At 31.9% G+C, this 21,987-nt stretch overlaps 1 protein-coding gene and 1 long non-coding RNA gene across 5 annotated transcripts in view; both read right to left on the minus strand.

Annotated features, from left to right (window-relative positions):
• Window positions 1-1,260: 1,260 nt before the first annotated feature.
• LOC134257739 (complement C1q tumor necrosis factor-related protein 3-like) overlaps window positions 1,261-21,987 on the minus strand; it is a 78,751-nt gene continuing 58,024 nt past the window's right edge. For 3 of the 4 annotated variants that reach the window (XM_062740358.1, XM_062740343.1, XM_062740351.1), the window contains exon 4: window positions 1,261-1,690. In XM_062740358.1, the coding sequence (XP_062596342.1) occupies window positions 1,296-1,690 (395 nt within the window). In that variant the 3' untranslated portion in view covers window positions 1,261-1,295. Of the gene's footprint in view, window positions 1,691-2,408; window positions 2,592-21,987 lie in introns of those variants that run through there. The other variant, XM_062740338.1, reaches the window with a different exon arrangement.
• On the minus strand, window positions 2,643-13,079 carry LOC134257701 (uncharacterized). The gene is made up of 3 exons (XR_009989983.1): window positions 13,025-13,079; window positions 3,565-3,648; window positions 2,643-2,911 (listed from the first exon to the last, which is right to left on the minus strand). It is a non-coding gene; the product is annotated as an uncharacterized LOC134257701 (long non-coding RNA).

The following is a 21,987-nucleotide window of genomic DNA, read 5'->3' on the forward strand; positions in this document are numbered from 1 at the left end:
TTGGCTGTGTCAAGAGAAAATGACGCCAACAGGATGTATCTCCATTTGGCATACATTAATCTGACAATTTATATAAAGTTTTCAAACTTTGATATGGTTTAATTCTTGTTAGTTATAACAAATTCTAAGAAATATTTTCTGAACACTCCAAATATACAACATTGTATTCCAAAGGTATATAGGCCTTTTTCCTAAAATTAAATCTCATGTCCCTCTGTTTCGGTTTTTACTGGCAAAAATTGCACTAAGAATAAGGCCAGGTGGTGCAAATTTCTTTTAAACTTAACATTAAAGGTGCTTAAAACATATTTAATGTAAACGTTTTCTTTAATTTTCTGTAATTTTTTTTTAACTTTTATGCTGCTTTAGAATTTCATATGAAAATATAATCCAAATGTTATTTTTCTGAAAGCGCATTATTGAAAATTTGACTTTCTAGACGAGTTTGATTGACACATTCTGGCACCTTCACAATGTTTTAACTTATTCGTCATACTAACATAATCACCAATTTAGTTTCGTATAAATGAAAAATATAAAAATTATCATCTAGATAATTAAGAGTAGAAATGTGCGAGAAAAAAAACCCAACACATCAGTTTTGTCAATCCGTGTTCATTGGTGCGTGCAGAGTTTAACAATTGAACACATCAGGCAAAACATTAACATAAACAACAACAGAGCTCGTGCCCTGTTTATGAAAATTATGTACGTTTCAGAAGTGCATTCAATCTGTTAAAATCTGTATACAACTTTTAGCACGGGCTGACATTACTAAGGAATGGGTTCGCTTACGCACATTTTCACTCTGAATATTCCGGATGATAGTTTTAATACAGTGTTTTTTCATTAATAAAAAATGATACAGTATAAATATTAAGTGATAAAGTAAAAACTTCTGAACGTGTAAGGATGCATCAATTTAACTCGTCAAGAAATTTGAATTTTCAATAACTTCCAGAAAAAAAAATTTTACTATATTTTCGTATAAATTGCTATAGCAACATAAAATCATAAGAAAAGATTGTGAAAATATCAAATCTGTGTCCACGCACCATTAAAACACAATTTCATTTCAAATATGAATTACATATCGTTCTTTGTAGTAGTATCCTTGCTTTAAATATATTCTTTAATGAAAATATAAAAACTATAAAATCGAGGAGATTATATAAAACTTTAACAGTGCAAAGATTTTCCCAAACATATAACAAATTAAAAAAAGACCAAATATTTATTTTTAATGACCGATCATTTATCATATTTTACATCAGCTTTTTATGTCATAGTACTGACTAGTACAGGCGAAAGCCGGAAAAGGAATTGGCTGTATGCTGGTATCTGTATTCCTTTGAAAATTTCCAAAACGGGGAAGTTTGAACCCAAACCTTGTTGCCTCGCCTTAGGTACAGGATCGCCATATTACTTCCCATGTTGTAAGCTGACGACACTCTTCCAGACACAGACTCGACCACTCGTCTTCCATTTTTCATCAACCAAAGAGCGTCTCCTTTGCCTCGTTGTGGCATGGATGTGAAGAAAAAGACATATACTCCAGATCTGGGGGCGCGGAAAATACCACCTCTATAAGCACTCCCTATGTTGAGGGTTGTTTGAGAGTATCTTATGATTTGCTTGTTACTCTTTATTTTCTGATTACCTAGATATGCACTGAAGGCCACCTTTCTTCCTTAAACAAAATAAAAAAATTAGTCTATAATTGTGCATATAATTTCATAGTGATTAAGACACAAAAAAGCCAAATTAGGCTAATTATGATGATTATATTTTAAAAGTGAAACATGTGGAAATGGCGAAAAGTATTTGAGCTTTAAAATCCATAAAATAGTATAAAATAGGAACAGAGCAAGCATGGACCTACGAAAGATCATAAATAGGATCAGCTGCCATGTCCTGGAATATAAATTACATGTTCAGATTTATATTTCTTGTAGATCTTTTCGTCTTTCGAGATTAATTACTCTTTTTTTTAAATACCATATAGATATATTATATTTTATAAATATTTTATCTACTTAATTTATTCTTGAGATTAAGCTTAACATTGATTTTTTTTTAATTTTGTCTAACATTTTTTTTAGCGAATTTAGTCTTTGAACTATGGTTTTCAGAAACGGACTTCTCTACAATGCGCCAATATAAACAACGATGCTAATCGCTTTCATTCTCTGATCTTAAGCTCGAGGTTTAAAAGATATATAAATACTTTAATAGTGCAAACAATGCGATTCATATGATGATATTTGGATTGAAAACCAATTAAGAAATCTTTTTTATATTTCTACAGAATTCCAGATTTTGTATATGGGCTAGGCAGCATACAGAAAAGCTCTAATATTTTGTTATTGATATTCAAGTTATTAATGGCATAAATTTGCTAAAACAACCTCTACTCATTAACCATCTTTTCAAAGATAGTCTGGCGTCCGGAGTTTCCATACTGCCTCTTTTAAAAGTTGGTCTGGCGTCAGGAGTTTCCATACTGTCTCTTTTAAAAGTTGGTCTGGCGTCAGGAGTTTTCATACTGCCTCTTTTAAAAGTTGGTCTGGCGTCAGGAGTTTTCATACTGCCTTCCTGTATATTAATAAACAGGATACATTGGAAAATTGTCAGCGAAAAGATGCATTTTAAAACAGCTGTGAAATATATTATCAATAACACAACAATAATCTAGTTATTTTCTACAATGTGACTTTAATAAATACATTGTTGCCAAATGTATTTAAACAGTAAACTTGCAGAATATCATTGTTCTTTGTGACTCATGTATTTAGAAAACATTAAACATTTTCTGAAACAAGCTTTTCGAACGCCCTTACTATTTACACACCTCTCTCTTCAACTTTCTTTTAAAAAGTGCACCGGTGTCAGGATTCTTTTTATCTTCTTCCTGTGTATAAAATCAAACATAATGCATTAGAAATTTGTCAGCGAAAAGATGCATATCAAAACAGCTGTGAGATATTATTTAAAGAATAAAGTTTATTTCAACTTATATTATACGATATAACATAACTTGGGGCAGTTTACGCTTTATAAACTGCGAAGCGGTTTATAAAAAAGCGTAAATTACCCCAAGTTTTGTTAAATCGTATAATATAAGTTGAAATAAGCTTCATTCCTTATAATGTAATGTCAGTGCAGAATATAATACAATTTTCCCCCAAGAATAAGGCTTCACATTGACTAAATTTTAAAAGTAACGTCAAGCGGAGTAATACTTTTTTAACGTAACTCTTTGTGACGTAGGCAAGTTATGTCACACAATTTATATAATCAAATGACGCGTTACAAGTAAAATTAAATTATTATCAATTACATAACAATAATCTAGTTATGCTCTTCATTCTTACTCTAATAGTGACTTTTGCTTTATTAATAGTATAACAAGAGGTTTTTTTGCAGAATATACATCGTTTTCTAATTCATATTTTAAAAGCACATGGGAACCAAATCATTTTCTTACACAAGATTTTTGAACGCTTTAACGACTAGTTTTCATATATCTTTCAATTCATATTTCTTTCGTTTTTTCTTTCTTACCGAATAAACTGTCTCCAAAGTCACAAACAAAACCAAGCCGACCAGACACAGGTAAGACACTCTAACAAACATTATGTTAATTATCTGAAATTAAAATGGCATATAAAGCTTATATATACTGTAAACCAACTTTTATTCGCGTGCGAGAAATTTTAATTGTTATTGCGAATATTTCTCGTGAAATTAATGTCTAATGGCAAAAAAGGCTTGATCGCGAAAATTAAAGAACTTATATATACGAATAAAAGTTGGTTTACAGTAATCCTTTTTTCATTATGGGAGTGCTCAAGATTCCCTTTATGTCCAAGGTATGGAAACAAATATATAACGATTCAATAAAGTATCCTTTTTCAATTAAACTAAAGGAATCCTAGTAGTTTCATTTTGTTTCAAACAAGCCTAGTAAGATTCCCTTCAAGTTTGTTAAGCAAAGAAACTATTAAGCTCCAATACCATGCTGTTTCCAAACTCAAGAATGACTAGTGGTAAATTAAGATACTTCCAAGTAGTTTCCCATCCTAGGAGACTACCATACCCTGCAAGTTTCCATTTCACTGAAACTATTACATGCTCTTATTCCCTGTGGTTTCCTTACTTAGAAAAATTAATAGACTTTCAATTCCTATAAAATAAACTTTATTGAAACCGGAAACACCTGGTTTATTGGAATTGCAGTGTTTTATTTTCCGTTAGAAATATACTCACCGTCAATGAAAACGCAACACTCTAATTTGCCTAATCAGTTATTTAACAGTCAAATGAATTTCTTTCTAATCAGTTATTTAACAGTTAAATGAATTTCTTTCCTCTACCGGAAGTTGCTTTTTAGCCCTCTTAACAGAAATCAAATTTTTGCATTTGTAAATAAAATTTTAACAATATTTTTGGTTTTCAAGGTTTTGTAGCTGTTTATCATGAGTATTGTACTAAACTCCCGGGAAGAATCCTTCTTTCTTTACCGGATGGGATGCCTATATTTCCTCAAAATGACTGATTTTCATTGCTAATGCTGGAGATTCTCAAAATAAAGAAGAAAAGAGCGACAGATGCAAATGTACACTATTTAACGACTCATCAGGTTCATGTGTTTCAATAGCATAAATAACAGTTTCTTGACCGAAAGTCCAAGAGTTACTACACTACGGCAAGTTAGGGAAAATTCGACCATAGTATCTGAACAACAGACAATTAAAAATACCCAAGAATATATATTATATTTATCAGATAAAGACATTGATAAACTTAATGCATGGTAGAAATCGGACTGCGTACATGTATGTTGTACATGGCGGACTAGCATGTTTAGATCAAATGGTCGAAAGGGGGTGTTTTATTTAAATGTTATCTGTTAAGAGGGATAAAAAATCAACTTTCGGTAATGGAATGAAAACCATTCAACCAGTGAATAACTGATTTGGTAAAGTAAAAGATGGTTTATAGTTATATCCCGTATATAATGTTTCACCCTAAAAGTAGAGTGTTGCGTTTTCATTGACGATGAGTATATAACTCAGCAACCGTTCATAGGAACCAACAGGACATAGTTTAAAAACATTTCTGCGTTTTACCCGCTGAATATATTGATCATCTCTTTCATCAGAATTAAGGTACATGTAAAAAATATTTCCAAGTTTTTTTTAATCTACACTGTTTTGTTGTTGTGAGTTGTAGTGATTTCAGGGACAGATGAATTTATCTTTCAATTGAATATGCATGTTTGGATCTAAACGATGTCTAAAAAAATGTTTGATTTCTGGTGTTGTGTTCATTCCAGCTGATTATGGATATTGCATATCATAGGCTTTTTAAACCCGCACGTTTCACGAAAGAAAATGCAGCTAAAACAATCCGTCTTTTCATTAAACTTCAATATGCCAATTAAGGAATTGACGCGGTTAATATAAGTAAATAAATATTCTTAAGTCCGCTTAATCCGCAACAGGCACATATTATCTTACACAATAAAAGTACGCCATTACATAGATAACATATAAACATAAATTATAAGATTGATTTTATAGTTAATTACAACAATCCTTACATGGAAAACGCAGATCAAAAACCTTATTGACATGACGGGCAGTTAAGATCTGTTGTGAAGTCAATTTTGAAAAAAATTAATTTATCGGTTATATCTTATAATGAAGATAATTCTAACCCGAGTATTTTTTATCCATTAGTAGAAGCCTTAGTTATAAAACATCTTTTAAAAATTAAGAAATTAATTGAATATAATCCATAGTAATTTTTATATTAATATGCATATTTACGAATATAGGAAAATCAGATATTTTAAAAGATTTTTTAAAGGAACTAAAATATTGTCCGTGTACAGGTATATATGTACTTTGTTGTGAGAAAAATGCTCGGGTTTGTTCTTCATAAGATAAACATGTAAGCGATAAATTTAATTTTTGAAGTTGATTTCACGCGATATCAACATACGAGGGTTGTCCCAAAATTCCGTAGACAAGCGTTGTTTTGTAGGAACCCTATGTCATACATTAATGAAACTTCGTATATATTTTACAAACACTATCTAATAAATTTTTGTACAAATATGGAGTAACTACACAAATTATTCCAATTTAAAAGACACATTTCATTGTCTGGTGCAGGAAGGCGGCGCAATACCCAAAAGTCGCGATTAAAATTTGGTATATTATATTTAAAATCCTACGAAAAAGTAATTACTACCCAATATATTTTTAATTGAAATGAAAATTCTTAATATTGTTTTATTAACTATATTTCCACAAATTTTGGTGCTTGTGCTTTGATAAATACGAATTTTATAACGGTTTAAATACATGGGGTTGAAATCCAAATTTTTGAAAAATGGCGGCTGCGTTTGCCCAGGCGGCGCACTGGACTGTGATCAAGTGTTTTGATCCTGAATTTACTCTGACAAAAATGCACCAGTCATAAATGTTTGGTAGTCTAGGAAAGTTTTTCTAGTCCTTAGTATATTTAAAATGACTAAAGCGGTTTCTCTATGTATATGTGAATGACAGTAACTAAAATAAAAGACAGGGCTAAGAAATGGGCAAGAGGTCCATTGTCCAAATCCATTAGAGAAAACAGACGAAAACCCCGTAGAACTATAGTGTTTTCAAAGTATCATTATTTTATACTTGTACGTGCATATACTTAGTAACATATTTTAATGTTTGATCATATCATAGTTATTAAGATATTTTATATTTATAACTATAACCGTTTCGTTTATATATAGACTTTGATTCTGGTAATTGAGATATTTTCTCCACAAATTTACACCGTTGACATTTGTATTTTTTGACGTTGCAGATTGCTCCGGGTGTAAGACAACCATATCACTTTAAATGTTATTACTCAAAAAGTTTTCAAGTAAACATGATAAAACTTCGTAAGTTATCTGCCAAGAACACACTTTATCCACCCTGAAAATTTTATAAAGATACATTAATTTCCTCAAAAGATATGAGCTCAGTCTACGAAATTTTGGGACAACCCTCGTATATAGGATTATTTTTTGTGTGACCTTACAAAAATTATTTTTTTTAACTTTTGAGTTTTGATATCTTTTAAAAGAAAAAGACTTTGGGGGTATAATTTCACAAAAGTTGTAACAATTTATAGACAATTATTTTTCAAGAAGAAAAACGAATATATATTTTTAGCGATTTGAATCGGACCAAGCGTCTTTAAACACAAAAGGGTCCAGTCTTGTATTCCACCATATTTCAAGTTAAAGACTACACCTTGCATTTCCTACAAATATACATCGACCATTGCTTCCAAACTTTTCAATTACAAAAACACTTTACATGGCCTGGATATCGACTATCTGAAAAACAATCCCCCTTTGTGTTCATGGTCTTCTTCGCCCTATAACTATAGTCCTGCTGGACACGTTATTACAGGTTACGTAAATATAGTTCGTAATGAGGACCTTAGATCACTTATTTTAAAAAGTCCTAAATATAAGGGACCCCGATCCTTCAACTGGCGTAGGATTTTCATAAATATTATGAATTCTGTTGAAATTTACGCCAGACGATGGGCCAGATAAGAAAAAGAAGACGTTGACACCCTGTCAGAATTAAATGTATCAGATCCATGTTAAAGTCACGTATTAAAAGATTGAGGGGCAAAATGAAAACCATCTATCCTTCTGTGTTCAATAAACCAGAAGTGAAAAAAGAATTAGATAGATTACACGATCAATACGTACTGGTTCCTGCCGACAAAGCAGGTAAAAACATTGTCTTCGTTTGTAAGGCTCATTATATAAATTGCATTCTAGAAGAACTTGGATTTAATTAGAACTACAAGTGGTAATCCTACTTATACTCATACTTCTCTTTCTAAGGAAGAAATTCTTCAAAATCACCTGTCAGTTTTAAATACTTTTAATATTCCAAAGAGCCAAAATGAATTCGAACTACTTTATATATTGGATTCCGAAACTTCATAAGAATCCTTACAAACAAAGATACATTACAGGTTCCAGTAAATGTTCAACCAAGCCTCTTTCGTTACTTCTCACTAAAATATTGACAGCAGTGAAGAAAAAATTTCAAGAGTACTGTGCAACTATATATTCAAGAAGTGGTGTAAATCAGATATGGATACTTAAAAATTCTAAAGAACTTTTGGACAATTTTAAATAATCACAAGACTTTACAAAAATCAACAGCTTAAAAACTTAGGACTTTTCAACTTTATACATAACAATTCCCCACGACAAATTGAAGTCCAGGCTTATTGATATCATTGATAGCTGCTTCTTGAATAAAATTGGAACTCGTAAATTTACTGACCTCGTCATTGGTCATTCGCAAAATTATTTTGTTAAAACAGATTCTGATTGCACACATAAGTACTCTGAAGTTGACATCAAGGAGATTCTTGATTGACAATATGTATGTGGTTTTTGGAGACCAGATATTCCAACAATCTATTGGAATTCCCATGGTTACAAATTGCGCTCCGTTATTAGCAGACTTATTTTTATATTCATATGAAGCAGAATTTATGCAAAATCTTATGCGTGAAAAGAAGAAAACACTTGCTGTGGCCTTCAACTCGACATTTAGATATATTGACGACGTATTGTGAATTAATAATGATAATTTCCATTCCTACGTCGATACGATATATCCTGGTGAGCTTGAGATAAAAGATACCACAGAGTCCGACACTTCTGCTTCATACTTGGATATTTTACTTGAAAAAGACACTAATGGTAATCTAACAACCAAGCTATATGATAAACGTTATGACTTTAACTTTTCTATCGTCAACTTCCCTTACTTATGCAGCAATATACCTTCATCACCTGCATACGGAGTATATATATCTCAGTTGATTCGATGCGCAAGAACAATTTCTTAAACGAGGTAAATTATTGACAAAAAAGTTGATGAAACAACAATATCAACAGTCTCGTTTAAAGTCATCATTTCGTAAGTTTTCTGGTCGATACAATGACCTTTTCAGCAAATACAATTTATCATTGAGTCAAATGCTGACTGACGTTTTTCATATTAATTGTTAGTCCATTATTTATACACTGAATTGACGACGGATTTTTTCCGTTATTTCCTGATCATGACAACGAGCACACAGCGGGTGTTACCGGTCGGCAGGGGATGCTCACTCCTCCATGGCACCTGATCCCACCTCTGATGTTTCGGAGGTCCGTGTTTGCTCTGCTCTTATTTTGTATACTGTTTAATGGATTTTGAGATTGAGCATTTGAATGATGACTTTAAACGAGACTGCTGATATTCTTGTTTCGTCAAATTGCTTGTCAATAATTTACCTCGTTGACTTGAAAATTTGACTTGAATAACATTCTAATCTTATGTAGAATGAAATTATAATAGGCGTGAAAATCTTAACTCTTTTGCCCCCATACTAGTCATGAGATCTGGGCTCTCTAATAGAAATCAGTTACAAAGACGACTAAAATATAAACAGAAATATGGAAATAATAATGTATCTAGGACAAAGACAGATTTACACAGGCGAAATCTCTATTCCTGCTATGACCTCTAAAGGCGAAAAAATTAGTTCCATCTCTTATGTTCATAAGGACGCAATTCCATCTGGTAAGTAATTTTGAAATTCGGAAATTATTTGTTTTCATAAAACAGATGTATATACAACAGACAAAATTACATCAAATTATATTAAAATTTTGCATTTAGGATTATTTCTTCTTAAAGACCCAATTTTTTTTTACCGTACGGTTACCTGAGGAGGGGGAGTGGTCGAAGTAACAGTGGTGTTATTTACCTGGAGACCCCCAATACTCAAGATTTCAAAAATCTGTATACGTAGCATTACACAGGAAGTCTGTGTTTGGTAATCTGGGTCAACATTACGTGTTCTGTGTCTAGTTTTGAGTAAAACTACGTAAAATAATAATTTTGATATGAAATTTATTTGTAAACGCATTCATCGTAATCATGTAATGTTTTGATGGAAAAAATAATAAGATACGTGTATATCGTTTTTGAAATGTTTTCCTTATGAGTAAAAACTTCAAGTCAATAATATTTATCTTTTTTAATCTTCAATTAAAGAAATCACTTGATTAAAAAAGTCTGAATATTAATTATTATTAATTCACCTATATATGCATGTGAGCATGCATTTACCGCGATCGGAATGGGTTTTTTTCCTGGCCAACAATGTTGTCCAAAATATTCCATATTTTTTATTCTTCGTGCGTTAACAAAATTTTATTGTTAGAAAGATTTTTTTCACATCGATCACTATTAATTATCTTCACATTTTCATTACGTATATATACAGACGCTAGAGGAATTTCAAGCATTACTTCTGACAACATCGTGTGCATGGTTGCCATAGTACAAAATAAAACATCTTTTGAAAACTATGCTATGCCGTTTATAAGTGCTGAATATTTTTCTGATATCCCATTTCTTAAAAAATAATTTAAATTGTCGGACTTCAATTACGGCAAATAGAGCCGGTTTGTGTGGACGCGGTCTTTCTACAGATAACGTGGACGATGTAACTCTTACAAGTAACAAACAGCAGTGAAGATAGAAAAGAAATATTTTATTATGACAATGTTTTAATAATCTATTTTCAATGATTTTTTTTTTTAAAAATTCAAACATATATGACGTTTTCTAACCCGCGTGTATACTATGCGGGTACATGAAAGCGTTTGACGCGTGACCAGGTAATTGTTTTCAAAACATGCAAACTCAGATTATCAAGAGGGACAGGTAGCTGACCTGTCAATCAAATCAGAAGCTATTGTGTTTTTAACAGAGGCGTAGTCACAAACTTAAAAGTGGGGGGGGGGGGGGCTCAACTCCAGAAATTCTTTGACAAGCAAAAAAAAAAAAATAAATTGAAAGTTCCCTAAACTCCTATTTCGGGGGGGGGGGGGGGGTAGTGGCCAACTTTTTCAAAGGCAAGTTACTTTCAATTCCAATTTTTTTTCCCACAATTCTTGATATAAATATAATAGGGTCAAAAAGTGAGGGGGGGGGGGCAACTATCCCTTCAATGAACATTTCCTATAGAAAAGGTAATGTTGGGGAAAATAGCTGTGATTTTTTTCTTTATTAAAAAGTAGGGGGCACAGACATACTCTTGCCCCCAGATCTGAAAGTGTGTGTGGGGGGAGGGGGGGGCTAGAGCCCCCGCTGCCCCCCCTGTGACTACGCCTATGTTTAATGATTGACAGGCGGTAAATTATTGATCTTTAATCAGGTAGATTTTGGGGGCGTTAACATAAAATTGGGTGTTTAAGATTCTTTGCAAAAAGGAAAGTACCGTTTGGGCTTTATTGTGTCTTAAAAATTTTATGTTCTCAAAAGGTTTTGAAATTGGCTTAAAGATGAGTTGAGCAGATGAATATGATAAATCATTAAAGACTTATTGCCATAATAGAGCAACGCAAAAATACAATGCTCCTTGACGTATTTTATATAAATAAATTCAACAAAATAAGACATAAACAACATACAAAATGCATGGATTGCATTAGAATATGGGAGTAACTAATTTTTTTTATTTGGTATTTGAGACCGTTAATGTTGATTTAACGGTCGCAAACATCCGTTTTACCGGCTCCGCTTACGCGTCGCCGGTAAAACTCAGTTTAAGACCGTTAAATTCGAGGACAGTTATCTCTTAAATTTTTGGAAACGAATGCATTGAGAAAAGACACTGAGCATGAACGGATTCGTATTAAAACACAGTCGGAAAAAGACTTTTTTTTCAGATTTTACAACATGTTATGCTTTGCATGGACAGATTATGAGATGTACAGTGTAATCGCTTTAAAATTCAGATATAGAGATGCACAAATAAAACTTAAAAATTTCTATGACCTAAAACTGATAGGATATTTGAGTATCTTCCCCTTTCATGTGCGGACCAAGATATCAGCTTACCGAAGAAAATATACTCATCGGTGACTTATACCTATTGTGATATAGCAAAATACATAACACTGCATGTTCATAGTCGTCGTACATATAAATCCATTTGGTTTTTTACTGCATGGAATTTCAATGATTCAGAAAGGATGAATTTTAATTTCTTACATCCCTTCTTTTTTTTTTTTTTAGAAAAAAATAGGACCTGATTTGTGTTGAAATCGTACCTTCTTCTTAGAAAACTGTTCATTTAAAAATGAATTTAAGTTTTGACTAACGACCTTTAGTAACAATCGGCACTGAATTAGCACGCTCCAAGTCGGCAGATTTATCAAGAAGCGCGTTGGCGACTTTGATGTTTAAATTCGAAAATTCGATTCCGATTTCGATTCAAGAATGATCATATACTCTTTCTGTGTTTAATACATGTATCCGTTACTGTTACTGGTAAAGATGCTTTAAGACTGTTTAAAGAGAAGGGATTTTATAAGCTTACTTTTGATATATTTTGACGTTTTAACAAATGTCATGTCTGTGGGTCACTCTTAAAGAAATGCGAGCTGTTTTTGATTGCTGAAAATTTCGGAGTTCCATTTTTGACGTTTTAAATTTTTAGCTAAGTATTAAGGATGAATATCTAGTCAATAACTATTTAAGTGAAGCTTTGTTTTGGAAAATCATTCGTCTTTATCTTATTTCCCATCATTGCAAGACACATTTTTAATGTTATGAAGAAGTCTTAAATGTTTTAAATAACACATTTTGAAAACCTCTTTTTCATAAACGTACGTCGCACATTGATAGCGTCTTCTGTCAATATTTTATTTGATATCCCGATCAAAAAAAAAAAATGAATTCATTTCTTAATTAATGTATAAAAGTTAAAAAATATGACACAACCAGATAATGAGATGACCAAAAGAAAAACAAATAAAAAGCAACTTATGGTTAATATTTGATACTCATTTGACAAACTATTTGCCACTTATAACCATTTATAAATATCAAGTTAAAATTCTGAAAAAGTGGAATAATATCATATTTACCAGTCTTCTATGGTTTTCAGCAACTCATATGAACAAGGAACATCACTTTCTTTTAATATACATTTTCTTCTGCAACCTGCTGTTTTATCATCAATAGTACCCTTAATTTCATTTGTAATATTTAGATCAAAAGACATTGACAAATTGATTTTAATTCATACCAATTATGCAAAGCATGTTTTCTCGCCGGTTTCTCTTTTCCTTAAATTACCCACCTGTTACTCGTTGATATGAAATAAAAGATAATATTCTATGGATCAAACTTATATTAATGTGTTTAATGATTTTAATATTAATTGTATGTTTAAAAAGAACCTGCTTCAAATACATTAACAGCTGAATAAAAGATGTGTAGACTAAAACTATCAATGTTAACGTTTGAGTCATATTTCTGTGAACTTAAATAATTAAACAAACATGTAACATGTTATTCAAAATATCAGGGTTAACCCCCCCCCCCTCAAAGAAGTGAACTTTTTAAATGTTTCATAAACTATTCGACCAAAATAATTCTTTTTCGTTGGCATAATGTTGAAAAAATATTTTTTTTTGTCATTTTGGCTGCATAATATGTAAAGTTTCAATGCCCTATGCATGATAAACAACATGCAAAGTGTGCTTAATATCGGTGCTTTGTGCACGGCAGTTTCTTGACTTTCAAAAAAAAGCATTGACAGCTAATCGGACAACTAATTTAACAAACATTATATCTTTAGAAATTTTATGATCTGGAGTACTTGTCTGTAAATTTAATATCAGTGCTTTGAAATCATAAATAATAAAAATATGACGCTATATGCCCTAACACTATTCTTTAGAAATAGCCTAAAACGACGACGTTGTGCTTAATGCGTTATTCGATGGAAGAAGTGTTTGGGTAACCAACAAAAATTGAGATGAACTGAAAAAGCTATAGAGCTTGACTTAATGCATGAAGACCACCGTTAAGTATTCGAGCAGTAAGATTTATGATCGGAACTGGGAAATTGTCTATTAAAGAATTTATTTCGTGAATTATTCTTTACTGTAGTATGTGTGAAATTGATAACTCAGTAACTAATCAAAATAAAATGCAGTATGGTATTTATGCTGAGGAATTTTTAAAGATACACAATAAGATCCTTAGTTACACTTAGTGTAACACAAAAATATATTGAAAATATTCGCGTTTCTTTTTGGACAACCCTTATATATAAAGGATATAGAGAAAAGATTTTTATAAAGTATTGTCTGATGATGTTAACAACCTTTATTATATTAGGCTTAATTCTACCTGTTCGTCCCTCAAAGAACACAAAGCAAGGATGACATGTACTTATGTATACAAAATTTTGATTTATATTGCTTTTAATAGTTTTTCTCCACTGCTGTCACTGAAAGTAGGGGGTATTGATATTAGTCTGTCTGTCCGTCCGTCAGTCCTATGATAGATCTCTACTGATTTGGAGGTCAAAAGTTCAAAGGTCATGGTAAAACAAATATGTCTGTTTCAAGTCTCTCCTTTCAGCGCGATAATTCAAAAAAACTTTCTAGCTTTTCCAATGAAATTTTATACCATATAAGAAACTCATTATAGTCCTCTTAAAGTGTCTTGTTCACCGATTCTCTATCTAAACCAGGGGATAATATATGTATGGAGATAACGAACGGTAATAAAGTTAAGCAGTATATTGAATCAATACATATAGATGTGTACTATGTTAATTAGGGGAACACAGACCTCTATAAAACATAAGAGGGAGATCAAGTGCCATGAACCAGTAAACATCCTCTGTCGACCGGTCACATACACCCTGTGCTTAATGTCGAAAAACGAATAATTCGCAACTAATTAAATTTTCAAGTATTTAAATGTCATCACAATAAGTATTAATACTCAGTCATCATTCAAATACATGATGGATTATTTTGATGAAAGTTGTTGTTACGAGCAAAAAAATTGCCATACTTTAAACGAGACTTGCTGTTTCATCAACTTGTTTGTTGAAAGCTTGCTTCTGTTTTAAAAACTGTTCTTACACTTGCGTATCGAATCGACTGGGAGAAGTATGCAGTTGATTTAGGCATACTTCTACATACGAAGAGTGTTGAAAAAGATCGTTAACTTATTGAATAACTTCCATAAAAGAAATGATATAGGGTTCTCGTGTCAAAATTTTTAAAAGTAGTCCTCTCCAAAATTAACGTGCATCTGTAACCGTTCCGCCGATGTACGGATCACTTGATATAGGCGGTCACTTGACATGTTCCGTAGCGTTCTGTCACAGAATCTAAAACATTTTTAAGACTCTAATTTTTTTTACCATGCAAGTTTTTTTTAAAACGAAAAAGTACATTTGTCGGAATTTCCATCCAAGACATACGTTTATTTTTTAACCGTTTATGGCTCGAGTATTAGAGTATGAATTAGTCTTGACCATTTTTTTCTCGTTATCTACATATTTATGTCATTTTCATATTGTGACGTCACAGACATGAAGCACTACATTTCATTACATATGCTATTGATAAATCATGTGTTTGACTCTACGTGTCCCAAATTTCATTCAGATTTAAATTGTTTTTTTTTATAAATACAGAGATACTTTGCAAAAAATTTTTATCACTCCTCGTAAATAAGGGAAGTTGACGTTGGTATAATTTGATTTGTGTTGAAATTGGTTGACGTTGGAAAAATCATATTAAGTATATATAATTATACTGGTGTATTTGTAAAAGTTGTTTTCCAGTATTAATTTTTTTAAGTAAAATTTGGTGTTTGACTGCTGTACTGATTGCTATTAAATGAATTTTACTGAGAGTCAAAATAGCATGTTTCTTTCCTACATGAACTATTATCTCCCTTGATCATGTCATGTGATTAAGACATCATGCAGCAGCTGTTAATTTGCAGAAAAAAGTATTGTAAATTCGTCATGGCTCATTCAAAATAGATACCGATGGATGTCACTTAGACAGAACTAGCACAGGTTTCAGTAGCACCAGTATCACCAAAGAAATTCCTCTGTGTTGGCTAAAATAAATTTATCCAAAATTATTTGCATACCTTTGAGCAGACAAAACGCAAAATGTTACATCCACCAGAAAACCCGCTAGACGATATGAATAATTTTAGTATTTAATACACAATAAATTTGGAGAAACTTTAACCTTATGATTCATAAGTATTTTGTCATTAACTTTCTGTCTATCAGATGGACATCCGATCCCAGAGTTTAATCATTTCGTTTTTCTTTATGTTATATTTTGTTTTTCTTTATTTAATAATTTCGTTTTTCTTTATTTATATTTGGTTTGCACTATTGGGCTTCTGTATTTATGCGACATTTGAAAAAAAGGTGATATGAAACTGGCATATCCTTGCAAAGGAAGAAGACAGTTAAAGAGTTCATTATGGTGTCCTACAATCCCGAGAAATACGTTCACCTCCTGAAGAATTGCAATCTATTTCACATTAGTTTTACATGCCTTGTCCAAAATATTGCAAAGGGAAGATCTGATTACATTATATATCAGCTTTCATACACATCTATAAATTCACCTAATTAAATAAGTTCTTTTCTGCAACAATTAGAGTTTGTGAAGTTATGAAGGTTTTTGACCGAATAACTTTAGAATAGAAAGATAGAAGCGATTTAAATAGCATTTCTCAGATCTTCTATATCGGGGGAATAAAAGTACTAATAGTGCTCCACAATGGCGATAGAACAAGTGACAATATATACCCTTTCCTTATCATTATAGATGCAGCTGTTTAACTCTGAAAGTATCCTGCACTTTTCCTCAACAAATCATCATATTATATGTAATGTCAATTTTCAACGTCTTATAATATTCTGTAATTTTCTCCTGCTTTCAGATCAAAAGTATTTGAAAAGTACATCCGAACCTCTCCAAAGTAACTTAAGACGTAAGAAAAGTCTTCATCGGATTTCATGACTGTTCAGTACATAGGAAAGGTTTGAATTGACATTAGCAACAAGAAGTTTCATGCTCACTAATCCAGGAAATAAAAGAGGTGTTCGATGAAATGAAATTGTATTGTGTCACTGTTAGATATCTAAATGGGCTGGATTTGTTATATAAAATTTAAATGTTTCTTTACGGTCCAAATTTTGAATTTTTTAAAATTAAGATAAAAAAATTCAATGAATATTTTAATAAAAACATCCCAAACTAGGGGATCAATATGATATGTAGAAAAATGACACCCAGACAACATTCTACCGGGGGGGGGGGTCATATCAGACAGGGTCAAAGAATTGTTTTAGAAACCCATGAATACATTTTCCAAGCACAATTTGAATCTACTGGAACTCAACTAATGTTTCTGAATTTTAACAACATGTTCGATTGCTCTTCACCCCTTTAATTGGTTGCAGTATTGTCAAATAATGTAATACAAAAAGAAGTTAGAACCCTACGCCCATCCTTTCTTTTCTGACTTACCAAGCTTCTTCAGGTAAGTATTTTTTTCTCAGGCTTCAGGACTTAATTTGAGTGTGTTTTATTTCGGACAGCCCCCTCCACTTCCAATATAAAAATATGTCTGGAAAAAATTGGGGCAGACCCTCATGTCCCCCAAGCTAGCTTAGTGTGTGAATACAAGCAGTGCTCACCATTTAAATGAGGATGTATCTTTCCAGGAAACAGGAGAATATAAATACCAAACCAAATTTACATTTGTGAAAACAATCAACTTTTTAATATATTCTCCTAATTTCAGACGTATTTATAAAAGACTTTAACATTATTGATTCGCAATTAGTATTTACTTATTTGAAATACCGTATTTTTGTGATTTTTATTGTCCTTGAAGCAGAATTAAGATATGTCAATTGGCACTTAGTGAAACTATCAATTTAAAGAATCGAAGCTTTGTGGGACTTAAAAATGCCTCAAGTATAATTAATTCCGTGTAAATAACTCTCACTCTTTCATGTTCATTCTATCAAGGAAACACATCCGTTTATTAATTATCTCAGCTTAATATACACATACAGTAACTGTAATAAAAGGTTTCTAACTTAGTCATAATTAAATATAGAATATATCTATTCAAATTTGAGAAAGAAATGAGTTTTTTATAGTTTGCGGAGAAAATCTATCTGACATTTACTTGATGACAGTTGCCGTCAGCTCATAACTAAACTATGTAAGAGAAATCCCTCCTTCGTTTTCGGCCTTTTTGTTGAATCCTCAAAAAGTAAGTAAAAGCTTAGAGCGATTCACTGTTCTGATACACTTATGGATAATGTCTTGAGTTACCCACTGTATAGGAGAAAGTTTGCTGCGAACAAATTCCCGAGAGATATTTCTCATTATTGCCTGTGAGTATAGATGTAGTTGTACATGTATATTTGTAGATGACATTTATTACTTTTCTGTGTATGAGTATACTGCTTACATACGAGGGGTGATCAAAATTTGTGAAATATCTCTATATTAAAAAAAAAACTAAGATCAGAGTGGAATTTGGAACACACAGAGTCATACACATGTTCTATAAATAGCATATATAATGAAATGATTTGTCCAATGTTTGTGACGTCACATTTTGTTAATGACGTCAATATGTAGATCACTTGTGACAAAAAATGGTTGACTCAGTCGTATTTGCGCAACGAAAGGCTTTAAAGTTAAACGTATACCTTGAAAATTCCATTGAAGAAGCAGATACTAATTTGTTCACATTTTATGAGGATAAAAGACTAACCATTGGATTGACTGTTTTCGTTAAGGAAGGTAGATGTTTCAAAATGATGTTTGCTCTGTTGCAAAGTGAAAGCAAGCTTGGGAAGAGATATTTCTTTTTTTACAATTTGATTTGAAAGATTGCCGACTTTCGGTTAGAAAAAAATTGAATATCTTAACAATAAAATAATTATCAAATCCATAAATCATCGTTTATTTTTGACTTTAATCATATCAGATATGATAAAATAAAGGCACCCATACCCCACATTAAACAAACGATGCTCAAAAGACAGAGGACTTGGGTTTTGACAATCACCATGCTCATTATGGAAATGGATATCATAATCCAGACATTCTTTTGCCGAGATTTTGCCATTTCTGACAAATGCACTCGTTTTTCAAAAATAACTTGCATGGTAAGATAATCAGATAGTCGAAAAAAAAATTCTAGGGGCGTTTAATTGACAAAGCCTTGCACCTTCACAATTTTAAACTTCATCTTTTATAATTACAAAAAGTACCAATTCTGTAGTGTATTAATGAAAATATAAGAACTATCACCAAGAAAATTCAGAGTAGATATAAATCTTAACCAATACATTAGTTTTGTTATCCCGTTCTCAGTGGTGCCTCCAGAGTCTAGCAATTCAACACATCCTTTGAAACGTAAACATAAACAACAACAGAGCTCATGTCCTTTTTAAGAAATGGGGTGTATTCAATTTGTTCAACTCTGTACAAAACATTTAGCGCAGGCTGACATTACTGATGAGGAAAGGGTTTGCTTTCACAATTTCTACTTTGAATTTTCTGAATGATTGTTTCAATATTTTTCATTAATACAAAAAAATGATACATGTACTTCTTTTAAGGTATCAATGTTAAAGTAAAAATTTGTAAAATTTGAAGGATGCATCAATAAAACGCCTCTAGAAATTCAAAATATAAAAAATGGGTTTTTTTAAAAATATTTTTGTATGAATTGCTACAGCATTCTTTGACCCATATCAGACAGGGTCAAAGAATTGTTTTAGAAACCCATGAATACATTTTCCAAGCACAATTTGAATCTACTGGAACTCAACTAATGTTTCTGAATTTTAACAACATGTTCGATTGCTCTCCACCCCTTTAATTGGTTGCAGTATTGTCAAATAATGTAATACAAAAAGAAGTTAGAACCCTACGCCCATCCTTTCTTTTCTGGCTTACCAAGCTTCTTCAGGTAAGTATTTTTTTCTCAGGCTTCAGGACTTAATTTGAGTGTGTTTTATTTCGGACAGCCCCCTCCACTTCCAATATAAAAATATGTCTGGAAAAAATTGGGGCAGACCCTCATGTCCCCCAAGCTAGCTTAGTGTGTGAATACAAGCAGTGCTCACCATTTAAATGAGGATGTATCTTTCCAGGAAACAGGAGAATATAAATACCAAACCAAATTTACATTTGTGAAAACAATCAACTTTTTAATATATTCTCCTAATTTCAGACGTATTTATAAAAGACCTTAACATTATTGATTGCAATTAGTATTTACTTATTTGAAATACCGTATTTTTGTGATTTTTATTGTCCTTGAAGCAGAATTAAGATATGTCAATTGGCACTTAGTGAAACTATCAATTTAAAGAATCAAAGCTTTGTGGGACTTAAAAATGCCTCAAGTATAATTAATTCCGTGTAAATAACTCTCACTCTTTCATGTTCATTCTATCAAGGGAACACATCCGTTTATTAATTATCTCAGCTTAATATACACGTACAGTAACTGTAATAAAAGGTTTCTAACTTAGTCATAATTAAATATAGAATATATCTATTCAAATTTGAGAAAGAAATGAGTTTTTTATAGTTTGCGGAGAAAATCTATCTGACATTTACTTGATGACAGTTGCCGTCAGCTCATAACTAAACTATGTAAGAGAAATCCCTCCTTCGTTTTCGGCCTTTTTGTTGAATCCTCAAAAAGTAAGTAAAAGCTTAGAGCGATTCACTGTTCTGATACACTTATGGATAATGTCTTGAGTTACCCACTGTATAGGAGAAAGTTTGCTGCGAACAAATTCCCGAGAGATATTTCTCATTATTGCCTGTGAGTATAGATGTAGTTGTACATTTATATTTGTAGATGACATTTATTACTTTTCTGTGTATGAGTATACTGCTTACATACGAGGGGTGATCAAAATTTGTGAAATATCTCTATATTAAAAAAAAAAACTAAGATCAGAGTGGAATTTGGAACACACAGAGTCATACACATGTTCTATAAATAGCATATATAATGAAATGATTTGTCCAATGTTTGTGACGTCACATTTTGTTAATGACGTCAATATGTAGATCACTTGTGACAAAAAATGGTTGACTCAGTCGTATTTGCGCAACGAAAGGCTTTAAAGTTAAACGTATACCTTGAAAATTCCATTGAAGAAGCAGATACTAATTTGTTCACATTTTATGAGGATAAAAGACTAACCATTGGATTGACTGTTTTCGTTAAGGAAGGTAGATGTTTCAAAATGATGTTTGCTCTGTTGCAAAGTGAAAGCAAGCTTGGGAAGAGATATTTCTTTTTTTACAATTTGATTTGAAAGATTGCCGACTTTCGGTTAGAAAAAAATTGAATATCTTAACAATAAAATAATTATCAAATCCATAAATCATCGTTTATTTTTGACTTTAATCATATCAGATATGATAAAATAAAGGCACCCATACCCCACATTAAACAAACGATGCTCAAAAGACAGAGGACTTGGGTTTTGACAATCACCATGCTCATTATGGAAATGGATATCATAATCCAGACATTCTTTTGCCGAGATTTTGCCATTTCTGACAAATGCACTCGTTTTTCAAAAATAACTTGCATGGTAAGATAATCAGATAGTCGAAAAAAAAATTCTAGGGGCGTTTAATTGACAAAGCCTTGCACCTTCACAATTTTAAACTTCATCTTTTATAATTACAAAAAGTACCAATTCTGTAGTGTATTAATGAAAATATAAGAACTATCACCAAGAAAATTCAGAGTAGATATAAATCTTAACCAATACATTAGTTTTGTTATCCCGTTCTCAGTGGTGCCTCCAGAGTCTAGCAATTCAACACATCCTTTGAAACGTAAACATAAACAACAACAGAGCTCATGTCCTTTTTAAGAAATGGGGTGTATTCAATTTGTTCAACTCTGTACAAAACATTTAGCGCAGGCTGACATTACTGATGAGGAAAGGGTTTGCTTTCACAATTTCTACTTTGAA

The sequence above is a fragment of the Saccostrea cucullata genome, unplaced genomic scaffold (genome assembly GCF_032062105.1).
Source record: "Saccostrea cucullata isolate Sc308-1 unplaced genomic scaffold, CSIRO_AGI_Scuc_v1 ctg4458, whole genome shotgun sequence".
In the NCBI taxonomy this organism is placed as follows: Eukaryota; Metazoa; Mollusca; class Bivalvia; order Ostreida; family Ostreidae; genus Saccostrea; species Saccostrea cuccullata.